Genomic DNA, 21,949 nt, shown 5'->3' with positions numbered 1-21,949 from the left:
CAGAGCATGGTTGGGAAATGTACATTTAAGGAGGTATATATAGTAAGAGTATGTCAAAGTCAGTTACAAAATGTTTTGTATAATGGTGATAATAGCATGCTTCATGACTCAGCTAAGTGTTGCTAGCATGTTTAGTGTGTTTCTAGCATGCTTAGTACACAATAATTATGTGGTTAGTACTGCATTACTGTGTTAACCATGTCAGTTTCTGTTGCCAGTAGGTGGCGTTATGACTATAACTGAATATGAGCTTGGATGTGTGTTCAGGACAGAACTCTTATCAAACGTGTGAAGTTTGGTGCAAATTGGACATTGCCTTCTTGAGTAACAACAAAGTCATGTTTCATTGAATTAGCATGCTTTAGCACTTAGCTAAGCATTGTTAGCATGTTTTAACATGTTTCTAGCATGTTTAGAACTCAATGGCATTTTTAACATGTTGCTAGAACGGCATCAACGTGTTAAACATGTCACTTCCTGTTGCCAGTTGGTGGCGCTATTACTATAATTGAACATTCTCATGTAGATGTGTTCAGGCCATGACTCTTATCAAAAGTGTGAAGTTTGGGGCAGATTGGACATTCCATGCCTGAGTTACAGCAAATTCCTATTTAATTGCAATAATAGCATGCTTTAGCACTTGGCTAAGAGTTTGCTAGCATGTTTTAGCATGTTTCTAGTATGTTGTTAGCATGTTTAACACTTGCTGGCACTTTTTTATATGTTATTAGGAGTCCATAACAGTGTTAAACATGTCACTTCCTGTTGCCAGCAGGTGGCGCTATGACTGTAACTGAATATAAGCATGGTCATGTGTTCAGGACAGAACGCTTATCAAAAGTGTGAAGTTTGGGGCAGATTGGACATTCCATGCCTGAGTTACAGCAAATTCATATTTAATTGCAGTAATATCATTCTTTAGCACTTAGCTAAGTGTTTGCTAGTATGTTTTAGCATGTCTATAGTATGTTGGTAGGATGTTTAGCACCTACTGGCATTTTTTTATATGTTATTAGGAGTCAAGAACAGTGTTAAACGTCACTTCCTGTTGCCAGCAGGTGGCGCTATGACTATAACTAAATATGAGCATGGACATGTGTTCAAGAGATAACTCTTATCAAACGTGTGACGTTTGGGGTAGATTGTACATTGCCTTCTTGAGTAACAACAAAGTCCTGTTTCATTGAATTAGCATGCTTTAGCACTTAGCTAAGTATTGCTAGTATGTTTTAACATGTTTCTAGCATGTTTAGAAGTCAATGGCATTTTTAACATGTTGCTAGAATGGCATCAACGTGTTAAACATGACACTTCCTGTTACCAGTAGGTGGCGCTATTACTATAACTGAATATTCTCATGTAGATATGTTCAGGACAGAACGCTTATCAAAAGTGTGAAGTTTGGGGCAGATTGGACATTCCATGCCTGAGTTACAGCAAATTCCTATTTAATTGCAATAATAGCATGCTTTAGCACTTAGCTAAGAGTTTGCTAGCATGTTTTAGCATGCTTCTAGTATGTTGTTAGCATGTTTAGCACTTGCTGGCACTTTTTTATATGTTATTAGGAGTCCATAACAGTGTTAAACATGTCACTTCCTGTTGCCAGCAGGTGGCGCTATGACTATAACTGAATATGAGCATGGTCATGTGTTCAGGACAGAACGTTTATTAAAAGTGTGAAGTTTGGCGCAGATTGGACATTGCCTTCTTGAGTAACAACAACATCCTGTTTCATTGAATTAGCATGCTTTAGCACTTAGCTAAGTATTGCTAGTATGTTTTAACATGTTTCTAGCATGTTTAGAAGTCAATGGCATTTTTAACATGTTGCTAGAATGGCATCAACGTGTTAAACATGACACTTCCTGTTACCAGTAGGTGGCGCTATTACTATAACTGAATATTCTCATGTAGATATGTTCAGGACAGAACGCTTATCAAAAGTGTGAAGTTTGGGGCAGATTGGACATTCCATGCCTGAGTTACAGCAAATTCCTATTTAATTGCAATAATAGCATGCTTTAGCACTTAGCTAAGAGTTTGCTAGCATGTTTTAGCATGCTTCTAGTATGTTGTTAGCATGTTTAGCACTTGCTGGCACTTTTTTATATGTTATTAGGAGTCCATAACAGTGTTAAACATGTCACTTCCTGTTGCCAGCAGGTGGCGCTATGACTATAACTGAATATGAGCATGGTCATGTGTTCAGGACAGAACTCTTATCAAACGTATGAAGTTTGGGGCAGATTGGACATTCCATGCCTGAGTTACAGCAACTTCCTGTTTCATGGCGAAACATCAAAATTTGTCAGGCCGCCGAGGACCCGCCCTTCGACGAAAACTCAAGATCTTCGCAATTTAACGTCGCAAAGGCCTTAAGATTACACTCACCAAATTTGAAGATGATCAGATTAAAACTGTAGGAGGAGTTTGTTAAAGTATGAGGCCTGAAAATGTCAAAAACTGCACAAAAATCTGGGAGGAAGTTCAAAATGGCTGACTTCCTGTTGGGTTTAGGGCTATGCTCCAAGAGACTTTTTTTTAGGCATTAGGTCATTACATGTATGTACCGAATTTCGTGCACGTACGTGGAACGTTGCGGGAGGCGTACTCCGTTGAACTTTTATAGGTGGCGCTATCGAGCCGTTTTGCCCCGTCCAATTCTGAAACCTATATCAGATGTAAATTTTCGCCAGTTCTGACGCGTGTGCAAAGTTTCGTGAGTTTTCGCGCATGTTTAGGCCCTCAAAAATGCAATTCAATGCGGAGAAGAAGAATAATAATAATAATAATAATAATAAACAGAGCAATTCCAAGAGGGTCCTCACACCATCGGTGCTCGGGCCCTAATTACAGTAATATCATTCTTTAGCACTTAGCTAAGTGTTTGCTAGTATGTTTTAGCATGTCTCTAGTATGTTGGTAGGATGTTTAGCACCTACTGGCATTTTTTTATATGTTATTAGGAGTCAAGAACAATGTTAAACGTCACTTCCTGTTGCCAGCAGGTGGCGCTATGACTATAACTAAATATGAGCATGGACATGTGTTCAAGAGATAACTCTTATCAAACGTGTGAAGTTTGGGGTAGATTGTACATTGCCTTCTTGAGTAACAACAAAGTCCTGTTTCATTGAATTAGCATGCTTTAGCACTTAGCTAAGTATTGCTAGCATGTTTTAACATGTTTCTAGCATGTTTAGAACTCAATGGCATTTTTAACATGTTGCTAGAACGGCATCAACGTGTTAAACATGTCACTTCCTGTTGCCAGTAGGTGGCGCTATAACTATAACTGAATTTGAGCATAGACATGTGTTCAGGCCATGATTCTTATCAAACGTGTGAAGTTTGGGGCAGATTGGACATTCCATGCCTGAGTTACAGCAAATTCCTATTTAATTGCAGTAATAGCATGCTTTAGCACTTAGCTAAGTGTTTGCTAGCATGTTTCTAGTATGTTGCTAACCTGTTTAGCACTTGCTGGCTCTTTTTTATATGTTATTAGGAGACCACAACAGTGTTAAACATGTCATTTCCTGTTGACAGCAGGTGGCGCTATTACTATAACTGAATATTCTCATGTAGATGTGTTCAGGCCATGACTCTTATCAAACGTGTGAAGTTTGGGGCAGATTGGACATTCCATGCCTGTGTAACAGCAAATTCCTATTTAATTGCAGCAATAGCCTGCTTTAGCACTTAGCTAAGAGTTTGCTAGCATGTTTTAGCATGTTTCTAGTATGTTGTTAGCATGTTTAGCACTTGCTGGCACTTTTTTTATATGTTTTTATATGTCCACAACAGTGTTTAACATGTCACTTCCTGTTGCCAGCAGGTGGCACTATGACTGTAACTGAATATGAGCATGGTCATGTGTTCAGGACAGAACGTTTATTAAAAGTGTGAAGTTTGGCGCAGATTGGACATTGCCTTCTTGAGTAACAACAACATCCTGTTTCATTGAATTAGCATGCTTTACCACTTAGCTAAGTATTGCTAGCATGTTTTAACATAAGCTAGCATGTTTTAACATGTTTCTAGCATGTTTAGACCTCAATGGCATTTTTAACATGTTGCTAGAATGGCATCAACGTGTTAAACATGACACTTCCTGTTGCCAGTAGGTGGCGCTATTACTATAACTGAATATTCTCATGTAGATGTGTTCAGGACAGAACGCTTATCAAAAGTGTGAAGTTTGGGGCAGATTGGATATTCCATTCCTGAGTTACAGCAAATTCCTATTTAATTGCAATAATATGCATGCTTTAGCACTTAGCTAAGAGTTTGCTAGCATGTTTTAGCATGCTTCTAGTATGTTGTTAGCATGTTTAGCACTTGCTGGCACTTTTTTATATGTTATTAGGAGTCCATAACAGTGTTAAACATGTCACTTCCTGTTGCCAGCAGGTGGCGCTATGACTATAACTGAATATGAGCATGGCCATGTGTTCAGGGCAGAACTCTTATCAAACGTGTGAAGTTTGGGGCAGATTGGACATTCCATGCCTGAGTTACAGCAACTTCCTGTTTCATGGCGAAACATCGAAATTTGTAAGGCCGCCGAGGACCCGCCCTTTGACGAAAACTCAAGATCTTCGCAATTTAACGTCGCAAAGGCCTTAAGATTACACTCACCAAATTTGAAGATGATCAGATTAAAACTGTAGGAGGAGTTCGTTAAAGTACGAGGCCTGAAAATGGCAAAAACTGCACAAAAATCTGAGAGGAAGTTCAAAATGGCTGACTTCCTGTTGTGTTTAGGGCTATGCTCCAAGAGACTTTTTTGTAGGTATTAGGTCATTACATGTATGTACCGAATTTCGTGCACGTACGTGGAATGTTGCGGGAGGCGCACTCCGTTGAACTTTTATAGGTGGCGCTATCGAGCCATTTTGCCCCGTCCAATTCTGAAACCTATGTCAGATGTAAATTTTCGCCAGTTCTGACGCGTGTGCAAAGTTTCGTGAGTTTTCGAGCATGTTTAGGCCCTCAAAAATGCAATTCAATGCGGAGAAGAAGAATAATAATAATAATTAAAGCTGCAAGCAGCGATGAAAGGGCCCTCGCACCCGTGCCATCAACACTCGGTGGCTTTAGGAAGACAGAGCATGGTTGGGAAATGTACATTTAAGGAGGTATATATAGTAAGAGTATGTCAAAGTCAGTTACAAAATGTTTTGTATAATGGTGATAATAGCATGCTTCATGACTCAGCTAAGTGTTGCTAGCATGTTTAGTCTGTTTCTAGCATGCTTAGTACACAATAATTATGTGGTTAGTACTGCATTACTGTGTTAACCATGTCAGTTTCTGTTGCCAGTAGGTGGCGTTATGGCTATAACTGAATATGAGCATGGATGTGTGTTCAGGACAGAACTCTTATCAAACGTGTGAAGTTTGGTGCAAATTGGACATTGCCTTCTTGAGTAACAACAAAGTCATGTTTCATTGAATTAACATTCTTTAGCACTTAGCTAAGCATTGTTAGCATGTTTTAACATGTTTCTAGCATGTTTAGAACTCAATGGCATTTTTAACATGTTGCTAGAACGGCATAAAAGTGTTAAACATGTCACTTCCTGTTGCCAGTAGGTGGCGCTATTACTATAACTGAATTTGAGCATAGACATGTGTTCAGGCCATGATTCTTATCAAATGTGTGAAGTTTGGGGCAGATTGGACATTCCATGCCTGAATTACAGCAAATTCCTATTTAATTGCAATAATAGCATGCTTTAGCACTTAGCTAAGAGTTTGCTAGCATGTTTTAGCATGTTTCTAGTATGTTGTTAGCATGTTTAGCACTCGCTGGCACTTTTTTATATGTTATTAGGAGTCCATAACAGTGTTAAACATGTCACTTCCTGCTGCCAGCAGGTGGCGCTATGACTGTAAGCATGATCATGTGTTCAGGACAGAACGCTTATCAAAAGTGTGAAGTTTGGGGCAGATTGGACATTCCTTGCCTGAGTTACAGCAAATTCATATTTAATTACAGTAATATCATTCTTTAACACTTAGCTAAGTGTTTGCTAGCATGTTTTAGCATGTTTCTAGTATGTTGTTAGCATGTTTAACACTTGCTGGCACTTTTTTATATGTTATTAGGAGTCCATAACAGTGTTAAACATGTCACTTCCTGTTGCCAGCAGGTGGCGCTATGACTGTAACTGAATATAAGCATGGTCATGTGTTCAGGACAGAACGCTTATCAAAAGTGTGAAGTTTGGGGCAGATTGGACATTCCATGCCTGAGTTACAGCAAATTCATATTTAATTGCAGTAATATCATTCTTTAGCACTTAGCTAAGTGTTTGCTAGTATGTTTCAGCATGACTCTAGTATGTTGGTAGGATGTTTAGCACCTACTGGCATTTTTTTATATGTTATTAGGAGTCAAGAACAGTGTTAAACGTCACTTCATGTTGCCAGCAGGTGGCGCTATGACTATAACTAAATATGAGCATGGACATGTGTTCAAGAGATAACTCTTATCAAACGTGTGAAGTTTGGGGTACATTGTACATTGCCTTTTTGAGTAACAACAAAGTCCTGTTTCATTGAATTAGCATGCTTTAGCATTTAGCTAAGTATTGCTAGCATGTTTTAACATGTTTCTAGCATGTTTAGAACTCAATGGCATTTTTAACATGTTGCTAGAACGGCATCAACGTGTTAAACATGTCACTTCCTGGTGCCAGTAGGTGGCGCTATTACTATAACTAAATTTGAGCATAGACATGTGTTCAGGCCATGATTCTTATCAAACGTGTGAAGTTTGGTGCAGATTGGACATTGCCTTCTTGAGTAACAACAACATCCTGTTTCATTGAATTAGCATGCTTTAGCACTTAGCTAAGTATTGCTAACATGTTTTAACATGTTTCTAGCATGTTTAGAAGTCAATGGCATTTTTAACATGTTGCTAGAATGGCATCAACGTGTTAAACATGACACTTCCTGTTACCAGTAGGTGGCGCTATTACTATAACTGAATATTCTCATGTAGATGTGTTCAGGACAGAACGCTTATCAAAAGTGTGAAGTTTGGGGCAGATTGGACATTCCATGCCTGAGTTACAGCAAATTCCTATTTAATTGCAATAATAGCATGCTTTAGCACTTAGCTAAGAGTTTGCTAGCATGTTTTAGCATGCTTCTAGTATGTTGTTAGCATGTTTAGCACTTGCTGGCACCTTTTTATATGTTATTAGGAGTCCATAACAGTGTTAAACATGTCACTTCCTGTTGCCAGCAGGTGGCGCTATGACTATAACTGAATATGAGCATGGTCATGTGTTCAGGACAGAACTCTTATCAAAAGTGTGAAGTTTGGGGCAGATTGGACATTCCATGCCTGAGTTACAGCAACTTCCTGTTTCATGGCGAAACATCGAAATTTGTCAGGCCGCCGAGGACCCGCACTTCGACGAAAACTCAAGATCTTCGCAATTTAACGTCGCAAAGGCCTGAAGTTTACACTCACCAAATTTGAAGATGATCAGATTAAAACTGTAGGAGGAGTTCGTTAAAGTACGAGGCCTGAAAATGGCAAAAACTGCACAAAAATCTGAGAGGAAGTTCAAAATGGCTGACTTCCTGTTGTGTTTAGGGCTACGCTCCAAGAGACTTTTTTGTAGGTATTAGGTAATTACATATATGTACCGAATTTCGTGCACGTACGTGGAACGATGCGGGAGGCGCACTCCGTTGAACTTTTATAGGTGGCGCTATCGAGCCATTTTGCCCCGTCCAATTCTGAAACCTATATCAGATGTAAATTTTCGCCAGTTCTGACGCGTGTGCAAAGTTTCGTGAGTTTTCGAGCATGTTTAGGCCCTCAAAAATGCAATTCAATGCGGAGAAGAAGAATAATAATAATAATAATAATAATAATAATAAACAGAGCAATTCCAAGAGGGTCCTCACACCATCGGTGCTCGGGCCCTAATTAAAGCTGCAAGCAGCGATGAAAGGGCCCTCGCACCCGTGCCGCCGCCACCCGGTGGCTTTAGGAAGACAGAGCATGGTTGGACAATGTGCATTTAAGGAGGTATATATAGTAGTTGCTAGCATGTTTAGTATGTTTTTAGCATGCTTAGTACACAATAGTTATGTGGTTAGTACTGCATTACTGTGTTAACCATGTCAGTTTCTGTTGCCAGTAGGTGGGGCTATGTCTATATCTGAATATCGCTATGTAGATGTGTTCAGTGCAGGACTTTTATCAAACATGTGGAGTTTGGGGCAGATTGGGCATTGTATGCTTGAGTTACAACAACTTCCTTTAGCATTTCTAGCATGTTTTATGATGTTTCTAGCATATTACATATTAATTTTGGGGTAGATTGGACATTGAATGCCTGAGTTACAGCAAATTCATATTTAATTGCAGTAATAGGATGCTTTAACACTTAGCTAAGTATTTGATTGCATGTTTCTAGTATGTTGCTAACATGTTTAGCAGTTGGTGACACTTTTTTATATGTTATTAGGAGTCCAGAATAGTGTTAAACGTCACTTCCTGTTGCCAGCAGGCGGCGCTATGACTATATCTGAATATGAGCATGGACTTGTGTTCAGGAGATAACTATTATCAAACGTGTGAAGTTTGGGGTAGATTGGACATTGTATGCCTAAGTTACAACAACTTCCTTTAGCATTTCTAGCATGCTTTAGAACTTAGCTATGTGTTGCTAGCATGTTTCTTGCATGTTACATATTAAGTTTGGGGCAGATTGGACATTCCATGCCTGTGTTACAGCAAATTCATATTTAATTGCAGCAATAGCATGCTTTAGCACTTAGCTAAGTGTTTGCTAATATGTTTCTAGTATGTTGTTAGCATGTTTAGCACTTGCTGGCACTTTTTTATATGTTATCAGGAGTCCACAACAGTGTTTAACATGTCACTTCCTGTTGCCAGCAGGCGGTGCTATGACTGTAACTGAATGAGCATGGTCATGTGTTCAGGACAGAACGCTTATCAAAAGTGTGAAGTTTGGCGCAGATTGGACATTGCCTTCTTGAGTAACAACAACATCCTGTTTCATTGAATTAGCTAAGTATTGCTAGCATGTTTTAACATGTTTCTAGCATTTTTAGAAGTCAATGGCATTTTTAAAGGTCCCGTTGCATGCGATTCCATGTTTCAAACTTTAGTTAGTGTGTAATGTTGCTGTTAGAGCATAAATAATATCTGTAAAATTATAAAGCTCAAAGTTCAATGCCAAGCGAGATATTTTATTTAACAGAAGTTGACTACAAAAAACGGCTCGATTGGACTACACCCCTCTACATCCTGCATTAGTGACATCACCAGAACCGTTTCTTGACTAACCTCTGCCCACAGGAATGCTCCCTCAACTCTACTGGTTACTTGCGCACTTCTTATAACTTAGCCTACTGTGTTTACTCAGCTCTTACGGTGATTTTCTGAAGTAAAACTGACGCTTCATCTTTTGTGTGATGTACAATAAACTTTATTAAACTCATCAGTACATGTTTGATCATCATTCAGACAGCAGACTTGTAGGTTATTAATAAATAATGGATACATAGCCTACAAGCAGATGACAAATACGTTATAATAACCGTAATTAAACTACTAAACCATACCTGTTTCATCTCTATACAGCAATCTGACTCTGTAGGCATTATTGTCCGACTCGAAATGAACGCCGTTACTGAGAGTTTCTGATATTATCATCATTCCGTGAGATGAATTTTTCCTGACAGACTGAGCACGAGCTCATGAAGCTCCGCCCCCTGTGCCGTCCAGCAGCAGCTCATTTGCATTTAAAGGGGACACACTGAAACAGGTCGTTTTTCTGAGCCCCAAAAAATGTCAATTTAAACATGCTGTAAAAAATGATCTGTTGGGTATTTTGAGCTCAAACTTCACATACACACTCTGGGGACATCAGAGACTTATTTTACATCTTGTGAAAAGGGGCATAGAACGGGACCTTTAACATGTTGCTAGAACGGCATCAACGTGTTAAACATTACACTTCCTGTTACCAGTAGGTGGCGCTATTACTATAACTGAATATTCTCATGTAGATGTGTTCAGGCCATGACTCTTATCAAACGTGTGAAGTCTGGGGCAGATTGGACATTCTGTGCCTGAGTTACAACAAATTTCTATTTAATTGCAGTAATAGCATGCTTTAGCACTTAGCTAAGTGTTTGCTAGCATGTTTTAGCATGTTTCTAGTATGTTGTTAGCATGTTTAGCACTTGCTGGCACTTTTTTATATGTTATCAGGAGTCCACAAGAGTGTTAAACATGTCACTTCCTGTTGCCAGCAGGTGGCGCTATGACTATAACTGAATATGAGCATGGTCATGTGTTCAGGACAGAACGCTTATCAAAAGTGTGAAGTTTGGGGCAGATTGGACATTCCATGCCTTAGTTACAGCAACTTCCTATTTATTTGCAGCAATAGCATGCTTTAGCACTTAGCTAAGTGTTTGCTAACATGTTTCTAGTATGTTGTTAGCATGTTTAGCACTTGCTGGCACTTTTTTATATGTTATCAGGAGTCCACAACAGTGTTTAACATGTCACTTCCTGTTGCCAGCAGGTGGCGCTATGACTGTAACTGAATATGAGCATGGTCATGTGTTCAGGACAGAACGCTTATCAAAAGTGTGAAGTTTGGCGCAGATTGGACATTGCCTTCTTGAGTGACAACAACATCCTGTTTCATTGAATTAGCATGCTTTAGCACTTAGCTAAGTATTGCTAGCATGTTTTAACATGTTTCTAGCATTTTTAGAAGTCAATGGCATTTTTAACATGTTGCTAGAACGGCATCAACGTGTTAAACATGACACTTCCTGTTACCAGTAGGTGGCGCTATTACTATAACTGAATATTCTCATGTAGATGTGTTCAGGCCATGACTCTTATCAAACGTGTGAAGTTTGGGGCAGATTGGACATTCCGTGCCTGAGTTACAGCAAATTCCTATTTAATTGCAGTAATAGCATGCTTTAGCACTTAGCTAAGTGTTTGCTAGCATGTTTTAGCATGTTTCTAGTAAGTTGTTAGCATGTTTAGCACTTGCTGGCACTTTTTTATATGTTATCAGGAGTCCACAAGAGTGTTAAACATGTCACTTCCTGTTGCCAGCAGATGGCGCTATGACTGTAACTGAATATGAGCATGGTCATGTGTTCAGGACAGAACGCTTATCAAAAGTGTGAAGTTTGGGGCAGATTGGACATTCCATGCCTGAGTTACAGCAACTTCCTGTTTCATGGCGAAACATCAAAATTTGTCAGGCCGCCGAGGGCCCGCCCTTCGACGAAAACTCAAGATCTTCGCAATTTAACGTCGCAAAGGCCTTAAGATTACACTCACCAAATTTGAAGATGATCAGATTAAAACTGTAGGAGGAGTTCGTTAAAGTACGAGGCCTGAAAATGGCAAAAAGTGCACAAAAATCAGAGAGGAAGTTGAAAATGGCTGACTTCCTGTTGTGTTTAGAGCTACGCTCCAAGAGACTTTTTTGTAGGTATTAGGTCCTTACACATATGTACCGAATTTCGTACACGTACGTGGAACACAGCGGGAGGCGCACTCCGTTGAACTTTTATAGGTGGCGCTATCGAGCCATTTTGCCCCGCCCAATTCTGAAACCTATATCAGATGTAAATTTTCGCCAGTTCTGACGCGTGTGCAAAGTTTCGTGAGTTTTCGAGCATGTTTAGGCCCTCAAAAATGCAATTAAATGCGGAGAAGAATAATAATAATAATAATTAAAGCTGCAAGCAGCGATGAAAGGGCCCTCGCACCCATGCCAACAACACTCGGTGGCTTTAGGAAGACAGAGCATGGTTGGGAAATGTACATTTAAGGAGGTATATATAGTAAGAGTATGTCAAAGTCAGTTACAAAATGTTTTGTATAATGGTGATAATAGCATGCTTCATGACTCAGCTAAGTGTTGCTAGCATGTTTAGTCTGTTTCTATCATGCTTAGTACACAATTATTATGTGGTTAGTACTGCATTACTGTGTTAACCATGTCAGTTTCTGTTGCCAGTAGGTTGCGTTATGACTATAACTGAATATGAGCATGGATGTGTGTTCAGGACAGAACTCTTATCAAACGTGTGAAGTTTGGTGCAAATTGGACATTGCCTTCTTGAGTAACAACAAAGTCATGTTTCATTGAATTAGCATTCTTTAGCACGTACCTAAGCATTGTTAGCATGTTTTAACATGTTTCTAGCATGTTTAGAACTCAATGGCATTTTTAACATGTTGCTAGAACGGCATCAACGTGTTAAACATGTCACTTCCTGTTGCCAGTAGGTGGCGCTATTACTATAACTGAACATTCTCATGTAGATGTGTTCAGGCCATGACTCTTATCAAAAGTGTGAAGTTTGGGGCAGATTGGACATTCCATGCCTGAGTTACAGCAAATTCCTATTTAATTGCAATAATAGCATGCGTTAGCACTTAGCTAAGAGTTTGCTAGCATGTTTTAGCATGTTTCTAGTATGTTGTTAGCATGTTTAACACTTGCTGGCACTTTTTTATATGTTATTAGGAGTCCATAACAGTGTTAAACATGTCACTTCCTGTTGCCAGCAGGTGGCGCTATGACTGTAACTGAATATAAGCATGGTCATGTGTTCAGGACAGAACGCTTATCAAAAGTGTGAAGTTTGGGGCAGATTGGACATTCCATGCCTGAGTTACAGCAAATTCATATTTAATTGCAGTAATATCATTCTTTAGCACTTAGCTAAGTGTTTGCTAGTATGTTTCAGCATGTCTCTAGTATGTTGGTAGGATGTTTAGCACCTACTGGCATTTTTTTATATGTTATTAGGAGTCAAGAACAGTGTTAAACGTCACTTCCTGTTGCCAGCAGGTGGCGCTATGACTATAACTAAATATGAGCATGGACATGTGTTCAAGAGATAACTCTTATCAAACGTGTGAAGTTTGGGGTAGATTGTACATTGCCTTCTTGAGTAACAACAAAGTCCTGTTTCATTGAATTAGCATGCTTTAGCATTTAGCTAAGTATTGCTAGCATGTTTTAACATGTTTCTAGCATGTTTAGAACTCAATGGCATTTTTAACATGTTGCTAGAACGGCATCAACGTGTTAAACATGTCACTTCCTGGTGCCAGTAGGTGGCGCTATTACTATAACTAAATTTGAGCATAGACATGTGTTCAGGCCATGATTCTTATCAAACGTGTGAAGTTTGGTGCAGATTGGACATTGCCTTCTTGAGTAACAACAACATCCTGTTTCATTGAATTAGCATGCTTTAGCACTTAGCTAAGTATTGCTAGCATGTTTTAACATGTTTCTAGCATGTTTAGAAGTCAATGGCATTTTTAACATGTTGCTAGAATGGCATCAACGTGTTAAACATGACACTTCCTGTTACCAGTAGGTGGCGCTATTACTATAACTGAATATTCTCATGTAGATGTGTTCAGGACAGAACGCTTATCAAAAGTGTGAAGTTTGGGGCAGATTGGACATTCCATGCCTGAGTTACAGCAAATTCCTATTTAATTGCAATAATAGCATGCTTTAGCACTTAGCTAAGAGTTTGCTAGCATGTTTTAGCATGCTTCTAGTATGTTGTTAGCATGTTTAGCACTTGCTGGCACTTTTTTATATGTTATTAGGAGTCCATAACAGTGTTAAACATGTCACTTCCTGTTGCCAGCAGGTGGCGCTATGACTATAACTGAATATGAGCATGGTCATGTGTTCAGGACAGAACTCTTATCAAAAGTGTGAAGTTTGGGGCAGATTGGACATTCCATGCCTGAGTTACAGCAACTTCCTGTTTCATGGCGAAACATCGAAATTTGTCAGGCCGCCGAGGACCCGCACTTCGACGAAAACTCAAGATCTTCGCAATTTAACGTCGCAAAGGCCTGAAGTTTACACTCACCAAATTTGAAGATGATCAGATTAAAACTGTAGGAGGAGTTCGTTAAAGTATGAGGCCTGAAAATGGCAAAAACTGCACAAAAATCTGAGAGGAAGTTCAAAATGGCTGACTTCCTGTTGTGTTTAGGGCTACGCTCCAAGAGACTTTTTTGTAGGTATTAGGTAATTACATATATGTACCGAATTTCGTGCACGTACGTGGAACGATGCGGGAGGCGCACTCCGTTGAACTTTTATAGGTGGCGCTATCGAGCCATTTTGCCCCGTCCAATTCTGAAACCTATATCAGATGTAAATTTTCGCCAGTTCTGACGCGTGTGCAAAGTTTCGTGAGTTTTCGAGCATGTTTAGGCCCTCAAAAATGCAATTCAATGCGGAGAAGAAGAATAATAATAATAATAATAACAAGCAGCGATGAAAGGGCCCTCGCACCCGTGCCATCAACACTCGGTGGCTTTAGGAAGACAGAGCATGGTTGGGAAATGTACATTTAAGGAGGTATATATAGTAAGAGTATGTCAAAGTCAGTTACAAAATGTTTTGTATAATGGTGATAATAGCATGCTTCATGACTCAGCTAAGTGTTGCTAGCATGTTTAGTCTGTTTCTAGCATGCTTAGTACACAATAATTATGTGGTTAGTACTGCATTACGGTGTTAACCATGTCAGTTTCTGTTGCCAGTAGGTGGCGTTATGGCTATAACTGAATATGAGCATGGATGTGTGTTCAGGACAGAACTCTTATCAAACGTGTGAAGTTTGGTGCAAATTGGACATTGCCTTCTTGAGTAACAACAAAGTCATGTTTCATTGAATTAACATTCTTTAGCACTTAGCTAAGCATTGTTAGCATGTTTTAACATGTTTCTAGCATGTTTAGAACTCAATGGCATTTTTAACATGTTGCTAGAACGGCATAAAAGTGTTAAACATGTCACTTCCTGTTGCCAGTAGGTGGCGCTATTACTATAACTGAATTTGAGCATAGACGTGTTCAGGCCATGATTCTTATCAAATGTGTGAAGTTTGGGGCAGATTGGACATTCCATGCCTGAATTACAGCAAATTCCTATTTAATTGCGATAATAGCATGCTTTAGCACTTAGCTAAGAGTTTGCTAGCATGTTTTAGCATGCTTCTAGTATGTTGTTAGCATGTTTAGCACTTGCTGGCACTTTTTTATATGTTATTAGGAGTCCATAACAGTGTTAAACATGTCGCTTCCTGTTGCCAGCAGGTGGCGCTATGACTATAACTGAATATGAGCATGGTCATGTGTTCAGGACAGAACTCTTATCAAACGTGTGAAGTTTGGGGCAGATTGGACATTCCATGCCTGAGTTACAGCAACTTCCTGTTTCATGGCGAAACATCGAAATTTGTCAGGCCGCCGAGGACCCGCCCTTCGACGAAAACTCAAGATCTTCGCAATTTAACGTCGCAAAGGCCTTAAGATTACACTCACCAAATTTGAAGATGATCAGATTAAAACTGTAGGAGGAGTTCGTTAAAGTACGAGGCCTGAAAATGGCAAAAACTGCACAAAAATCTGAGAGGAAGTTGAAAATGGCTGACTTCCTGTTGTGTTTAGGGCTATGCTCCAAGAGACTTTTTTGTAGGTATTAGGTCATTACATGTATGTACCGAATTTCGTGCACGTACATGGAACGTTGCGGGAGGCGCACTCCGTTGAACTTTTATAGGTGGCGCTATCGAGCCGTTTTGCCCCGTCCAATTCTGAAACCTATATCAGATGTAAATTTTCGCCAGTTCTGACGCGTGTGCAAAGTTTCGTGAGTTTTCGCGCATGTTTAGGCCCTCAAAATGCAATTCAATGCGGAGAAGAATAATAATAATAATAATAATAATAATAATAATAAACAGAGCAATTCCAAGAGGGTCCTCACACCATCGGTGCTCGGGCCCTAATAATAATAATAAACAGAGCAATTCCAAGAGGGTCCTCACACCATCGGTGCTCGGGCCCTAATAATAATAATAATAAACAGAGCAATTCCAAGAGGGTCCTCACACCATCGGTGCTCGGGCCCTAATAAACAGAGCAATTCCAAGAGGGTCCTCACACCATCGGTGCTCGGGCCCTAATAATAATAATAATAATAATAATAATAATAAAGATTCTTAAACACCAAATCAGCATATCAGACTGAAGACTGGAGTAATGATACTGAAAATTCAGCTTTAAACAAAGAACCAGAGAGAAAGAGATAAAAAGAGAAACCAAAAACAAAAGAAAGCAGGTAAGAGAAACAGCGGAAGAGCAGAGACCTGCCTTCCCCTGTCTCTCCCTTCCCTTCCCTTCTCTTCCCAGCATTTCTCCTCTCAGCATGATGGTGCACCGCCAGGACCTCCAGCACCTGTCCCTCACTCTGGAATCAGTGAGCTGTGCCGGAGTCACACGGCCTCTCATGGCCATCCATCTAAATACGACATCCTTGAGCCGAGATTGCGCGAGCAATTCTGTGTGTATTTTGCATTGTCTCAGAGTGAGCGTCCCGATCTCGGAAACGTCTGTGCACACAAGGATAAGAATCCCCATGCAGGTGGCAGGAGATTAACTGCCCTCTGCCTCTCACATCTTCCTCTATCGATCGCCACAGATAAAAAAAAAAAAAAAAGTCCTCACACACATTCACTAAGATGACATCACAGGAAAAGAGGCAGAACAAGGACTCCTTGTGGCAGAGCCACGTCCTTGAGGTCAGAGGAGGCAGCACAGAGACAAAGAGAAAGATGAAGAGCTTTGCTTTCCCCAAGCAGCTAACATTAAAGTCAAATGAAATCACATTTGGAGAATTGATGCTTTGGGTTCATGCCGGTTAGCTTTGAGGTTGCCTATTTACAGCATACTCATAAAAATAACTAAATTAGACTTACGTATTTAAAACATACAGTCGTCTCTTCCGGGAAAATGGACTGAAATTATGGATGACTCATCCTGCACTGCATAGACTGTTGTCCAATCAAATGCTCTACAGAATACGAATGTCTCCCCCATAAATTATGAGCACCACCTGAAACTGACTAGCAGGTAGCAAATCATGGCTGATTTTTTTCAGGCCAATACAATCATTTTAATTATGTTTTACAATTAGCTTATAACTAACCAATATTAAAATACAATACTATTTTGTATAATAATTAAAAAAATAAAGCAATACAAATACATTTATATGCTCTATATTAAATAATAATAATAATAATTGGAACTTTAACAGTTGCATTATGGGTATGTTTTGTGTTGTGGTAAGTGTTGCCTGGATCTGGATCCCTTTACAGTAATTTCACATGAGCCAGCTAACACAATAACAGAAGAGTCATCAGCACGGTCTTCTATTCAGTATTAATGGCGAGTGTATGTCTTTGGCAAGAGAGCATTCTGTTTACAAGCAGAACTGGAGGAGAAAAAGGGCGAGAGAAAGAGAGAGAGAGAGAGAAAATGCGGCATAAACCAAGCAGAAGGCCATGAAGGACTGGGGTCCTTAACAAGGACTGGGATTCATCCAATGCCCCTTGAGAGTGTCGTCTTCAGCTCACTTCTAATTTATACCCATACAAATAACTTGGCTTCGATTAATAACTGAATCACAAGGCAAAAAAATACAGTGCTTTTGCCAAGAGCAGGGTTTATGTGTGTGTGTGTGTGTGTGTGTGTGTGTGAGAGAGAGAGAGAGCATTTCTCCTGCGCCTCAGCATGTTTGGGCTGATAGACTGTGGAGGAGAAGGGCATTAATCGTAAAGGGCTGCAGGAGTGTGGGCTAAAGTTGCTGGCCATAATACTGTCTTGTCTGAATCATCACCCCCCTTCAGGTCCGGAGCAGGGCAGTGTCTAGTTTTCCGTTCTAATGTGGCCTGACATTCAAAAAGAAGCATCATTCCTTCCTCTGTGCTGATGAGACTACATTAGGGCAGGGACAAATTAGTAGGGGATAAATAAGGGCATCTGCGAATGTATCTTTAGTGGCTTTAGATTAGTAAAGCAACAATATAGAAAAAAATAAAATAAAATCGCCAATAATTATTTTTATTACGCCCAATAACACATACTATGGCTGATATTATAAATCAACAGTGTTCACACTACAGTTCCAATTAAAAATTATTCATGCTGAAAAGAGGCATTATAATTAAAATGGAGAAAAATAGAAGAAAACCCCCCTGATATTATCTACTTCCAGTATTGGCCTGGTACAATGTAATCATTTTCTTTTTAATTATTATTAATTATTTGTATAGTAGTTTTCATAATACACATCGTTTCAAATCAGTCTTACAAAGAACAATGTCTTGCAAACCTACCAAGGGGGAGCAGGCACAAATAAATGTATACATACATAGTGTACAGTTTAATTCGAACATGCAGATGCAATCCAGTTTTAATTTTAAAAATGGCTAATATTAGCTGATACCAATATGGTCACTAACATATCATGAATTTCTATTTTCAACATCTATTTCTATTTTCAAAATCTATTTAAAGTGTATTTATAAAATGTAAATTAAGCCTCCAGGTGCTTGTGATTCAACAATGTGTTCTTGAAGTTTTGTTAAGGCAATTAAAAAGTGAGTCACGAGACACTCATAAATGAATTATAGTGTGCTATGTACGTACGTACGTATGTATGTATGTATGTATGTATCTATCTATATATCTATCCATCTATCTATCCATCTATCTATCTATCCATCCATCCATCCATCCATCTAAAATAAAACATTCTGGTATCTTGAACTCTTGCTTGTCTTCAATGAGCCTTATCAAAAATATGGCAAGAAATAAAATGAGGAAGACCTGAGAGGCGCTGACAAGACATTGATAAAGTGAAGAGTTTGAGTACGGTTTACCAAATGACTTATTTTACCGGTCTCCTTCGAAACATATTCCACACATTTGAAAGAGGAAATGATTGCATATCTGGAGTAAATGTGCTCTGTGAAAATGGAGAAATTCAACTGGATGAGACACCGGAAAGAATGAGGCGTAATTTCTGTCCTGAAAGATGAGAAACAGATGATGTTAGAAGGGACAAGAAAGATGGAGTGCTGGAGAGACACAGCACCTGCACCGGTGGAGGTTGAGGAGAGAAAAGAAGTCAGTGAGTCAGAGGATGAAGAAAGGCGAGATGGTTTCGGTTATGACCAGCACTGCAAGCTGTAAAGGACAAGCTATTTGGGAAATGGGTTTGTGAATGGAAACTAACACACAAACAAGAGGTAAAAGGGAAGCCATACCTGGGAACTGAGCAGCTCCTATGTGAAAGGGGGAGAGAGAAAAAAAAAAGAGAGAAAATAATTAGAAGGAAGCCATTCACCAATAGATCCCCAAAGTGTCATGTACCCAGAAGGAAGAAAAAAAAAAACATATTTAAAAATGGCAAATCAACAAATTGTCTTACAAGTTCAGGTTCAAAGTGTGAAAACATAGAGAGAGAAAAACAAATAATACTATAATTTATTTCATAATCAAATTTCAAAATCATAACAATGTGGCTGAAACAAACAAACTTTTGGTCTCACATCGATAGTACAATATACTGACTGAATAATCACTTCATGGCATATATTGAACAGCCATTAAAAACAGCACAGACCTCATGAATATAACAATAACTAACAATGAAAGGAGAAATTCTTCGTCAGGTCCCTTGCGGAACATTACTTTTAACACATTCAGTGCTTCCTCTCGATGTTGCGTGCTGTGAAACTTCATTAATTGTAACATGTCAACAGCACCTGGTCTTGAGCTCATCTATCTGCAGCTAAGGCCCCAAATCAGAGGCTTAGCTAATGCACCGCCTCTGGTACCCGCATAACAGTTTTAAAAAGCACTTAGAGCTGACATGGCTTTATGAAACTGTGCAATGAGTCAGAGTCTGATTAGAAAAACAATTTTCTTATTAGCATTTTCACCAAATTTTCATCTTAGCTAATGTGCTAATTAGCATTCCACTTTTGGGACTCAACGCAAAGCCATTGAAGATGGATATTTGTGCCTCAGCTTTGCTCAGAGCATCTGCATGCCAATTGAATCTAAACAACATTAGAGAAAGTACACAGAAATCCATGCAAATATCCATGGGTGATCACGGCATAAATCATCTCTCAGTACCAAACAAAACTCTTCAAACCCGGCCGCTTGCAACAAGAGCCCCGAGGCAAGTACTAAATAAACCTCACAGAGCTTTGCATAGGCCTGTAAGACAAGCTTGTGCCCATCAGGCTTCCTTCGTCAAGCAGAAAGACCACCCTGGCTATGGCTGGAAACTAGCCGGGTCTAAGCAGAGTAGATTGGTAGATACTTAAGTGCCGTGAGAGAATACAGCATGCCTGCTTTATGATTTGTTGCATGATTTGGTTGAGAGCAAAAGGGGACCAGAGGCCACCCTCGAACTCAGACCCCTGGAACACAGGCCAGACTAATAGGGTTATCCATGTTAAGTAAATGTCAGCCGTCAGAATAACTCTGCATTGGCTTTTCAGCCCTGGGCTTTGCTGGGCCCCTGACCAGAGAGCTAAGGGACCGCCCAGTCTGTGTCACACTCTCTCCCCGTCTCTTCAGGTGAGGTTAAAATCCCTGACCAGTGCAATGCATTAAACATGAGTTATCCCACTTGAGAGATGCTCCCTACTCCAAAATGATAGGGACATTAACTTTGGGGTCAGCATGCATGAGCTGCATTAATGAACCCTTGTGTCTCACTTCACATGGCACACCAACCTGAGAGCACTTCACATAGTCAAAAGCCTGAAAGCAAGGCATGTTTTAAAATATGCAGTCATAACTGGGTATTTATGGCTACAGAAAGAGAGTGAGATTCATTGAAACATCTTAAAATAATATATAAAAAAAATTGTTGTAAAAGTAGTTCGGCCACAGATTCAAGTCGACAGTTTAAAGTCCCCGTGAACCGGAAGTTGCAAACGACTTTTCTCCAGTGTTGTGACGTATTTCCAAGTGAAACTGAATATTGAATAGAGGGCAGGGTTTTACTTTAGCACTCCTCCTCTCCATCTCTCGCTCATAGCAGACTAACGGTTGGAGGGGAGTGGTTAAGCGTTTTCAACCCAAGCCGTCAAACTGACATCATCAGAGAAGGAACGACATTGCAGACCGAAGTAACTTTTCAGATTTTGATTAAAGATTACCACGACAAACAATTTTTTTCTGTGTATTAACTTGCACGGATTAATTGTTCACCACAATACTAGTAATATGTGCTAACAAAGTAAATAGGATCAATTTTGATTTCATGAAGACTTTAAAAGTGGAGCCCAAGACTCCGATACTAATTTAAAAACGTAATTTTAGAACTAGTAATAAAGGAAAGCTGAGTTGCTGAATTGAAGTTTATTGTACTATGTAGAGTATTATCATGAGAGTGAGAGATCAACTAAGCGAGTCTATTACTTGCATCTGATATTCTACAGGTCACCATGACGGCACTAGTCAATTCATTTGTCAGTTGCATCTTATTTGGTGTTTTTAAAAGTAAAAGATAACGTCCTGATTTACAACCTTGTTTCAGTCCTTGTCAATATAAAAGTCTTTTCTACTGAGTCACTCAGACAGTCTTTGCTGCAATCCAATGGCATAATGTATCTTTCACTGAAGTCGAAATCACAATCACTATCACATCGGACCCTTTCTTAATACCAAATATGGCATGTTATTTATATAAAAGAAAATATTTATTGAACAATAATAATTAAATAATTGATAATAGCCATTACAAAAGTATAAGTTTGTACAATAGAAAAAAAAACACAAGCAGACATAAGTACAAAAGCAGCGCTCTAGTTATAGTACAGTAAAGTACAAGTTAAATAAATATATGTACATACGTTATGAAACTTAACTTTGCCCTTAGCCAAATCCATTTAATCTGGAAGCAGTAATAGAATAATAACTGCAAAGATTGCCCATTTGATATACCCAAAATTAATTATACCTTATGTTTACACAATATCAACA

At 39.3% G+C, this 21,949-nt stretch overlaps 1 protein-coding gene across 2 annotated transcripts in view; it reads right to left on the bottom strand.

Moving 5' to 3' along the window:
- The window catches only part of cadm1a (cell adhesion molecule 1a), a 309,154-nt gene that overhangs the window by 100,065 nt on the left and 187,140 nt on the right, over positions 1 to 21,949 (bottom strand). For both annotated transcript variants that reach the window (XM_081391324.1, XM_081391325.1), the window contains exon 2: positions 19,210 to 19,227. In XM_081391324.1, the coding sequence (XP_081247450.1) occupies positions 19,210 to 19,227 (18 nt within the window). The remainder of the gene's footprint in view (positions 1 to 19,209; positions 19,228 to 21,949) is intronic.

Source organism: Scardinius erythrophthalmus, assembly GCF_964197995.2.
Source record: "Scardinius erythrophthalmus genome assembly, chromosome: 17".
NCBI classification, from domain to species: domain Eukaryota; kingdom Metazoa; phylum Chordata; class Actinopteri; order Cypriniformes; family Leuciscidae; genus Scardinius; species Scardinius erythrophthalmus.
The sequence above is the reverse complement of the archived record's forward strand: the minus strand, read 5'-3'. Positions and strand labels throughout refer to the sequence as shown.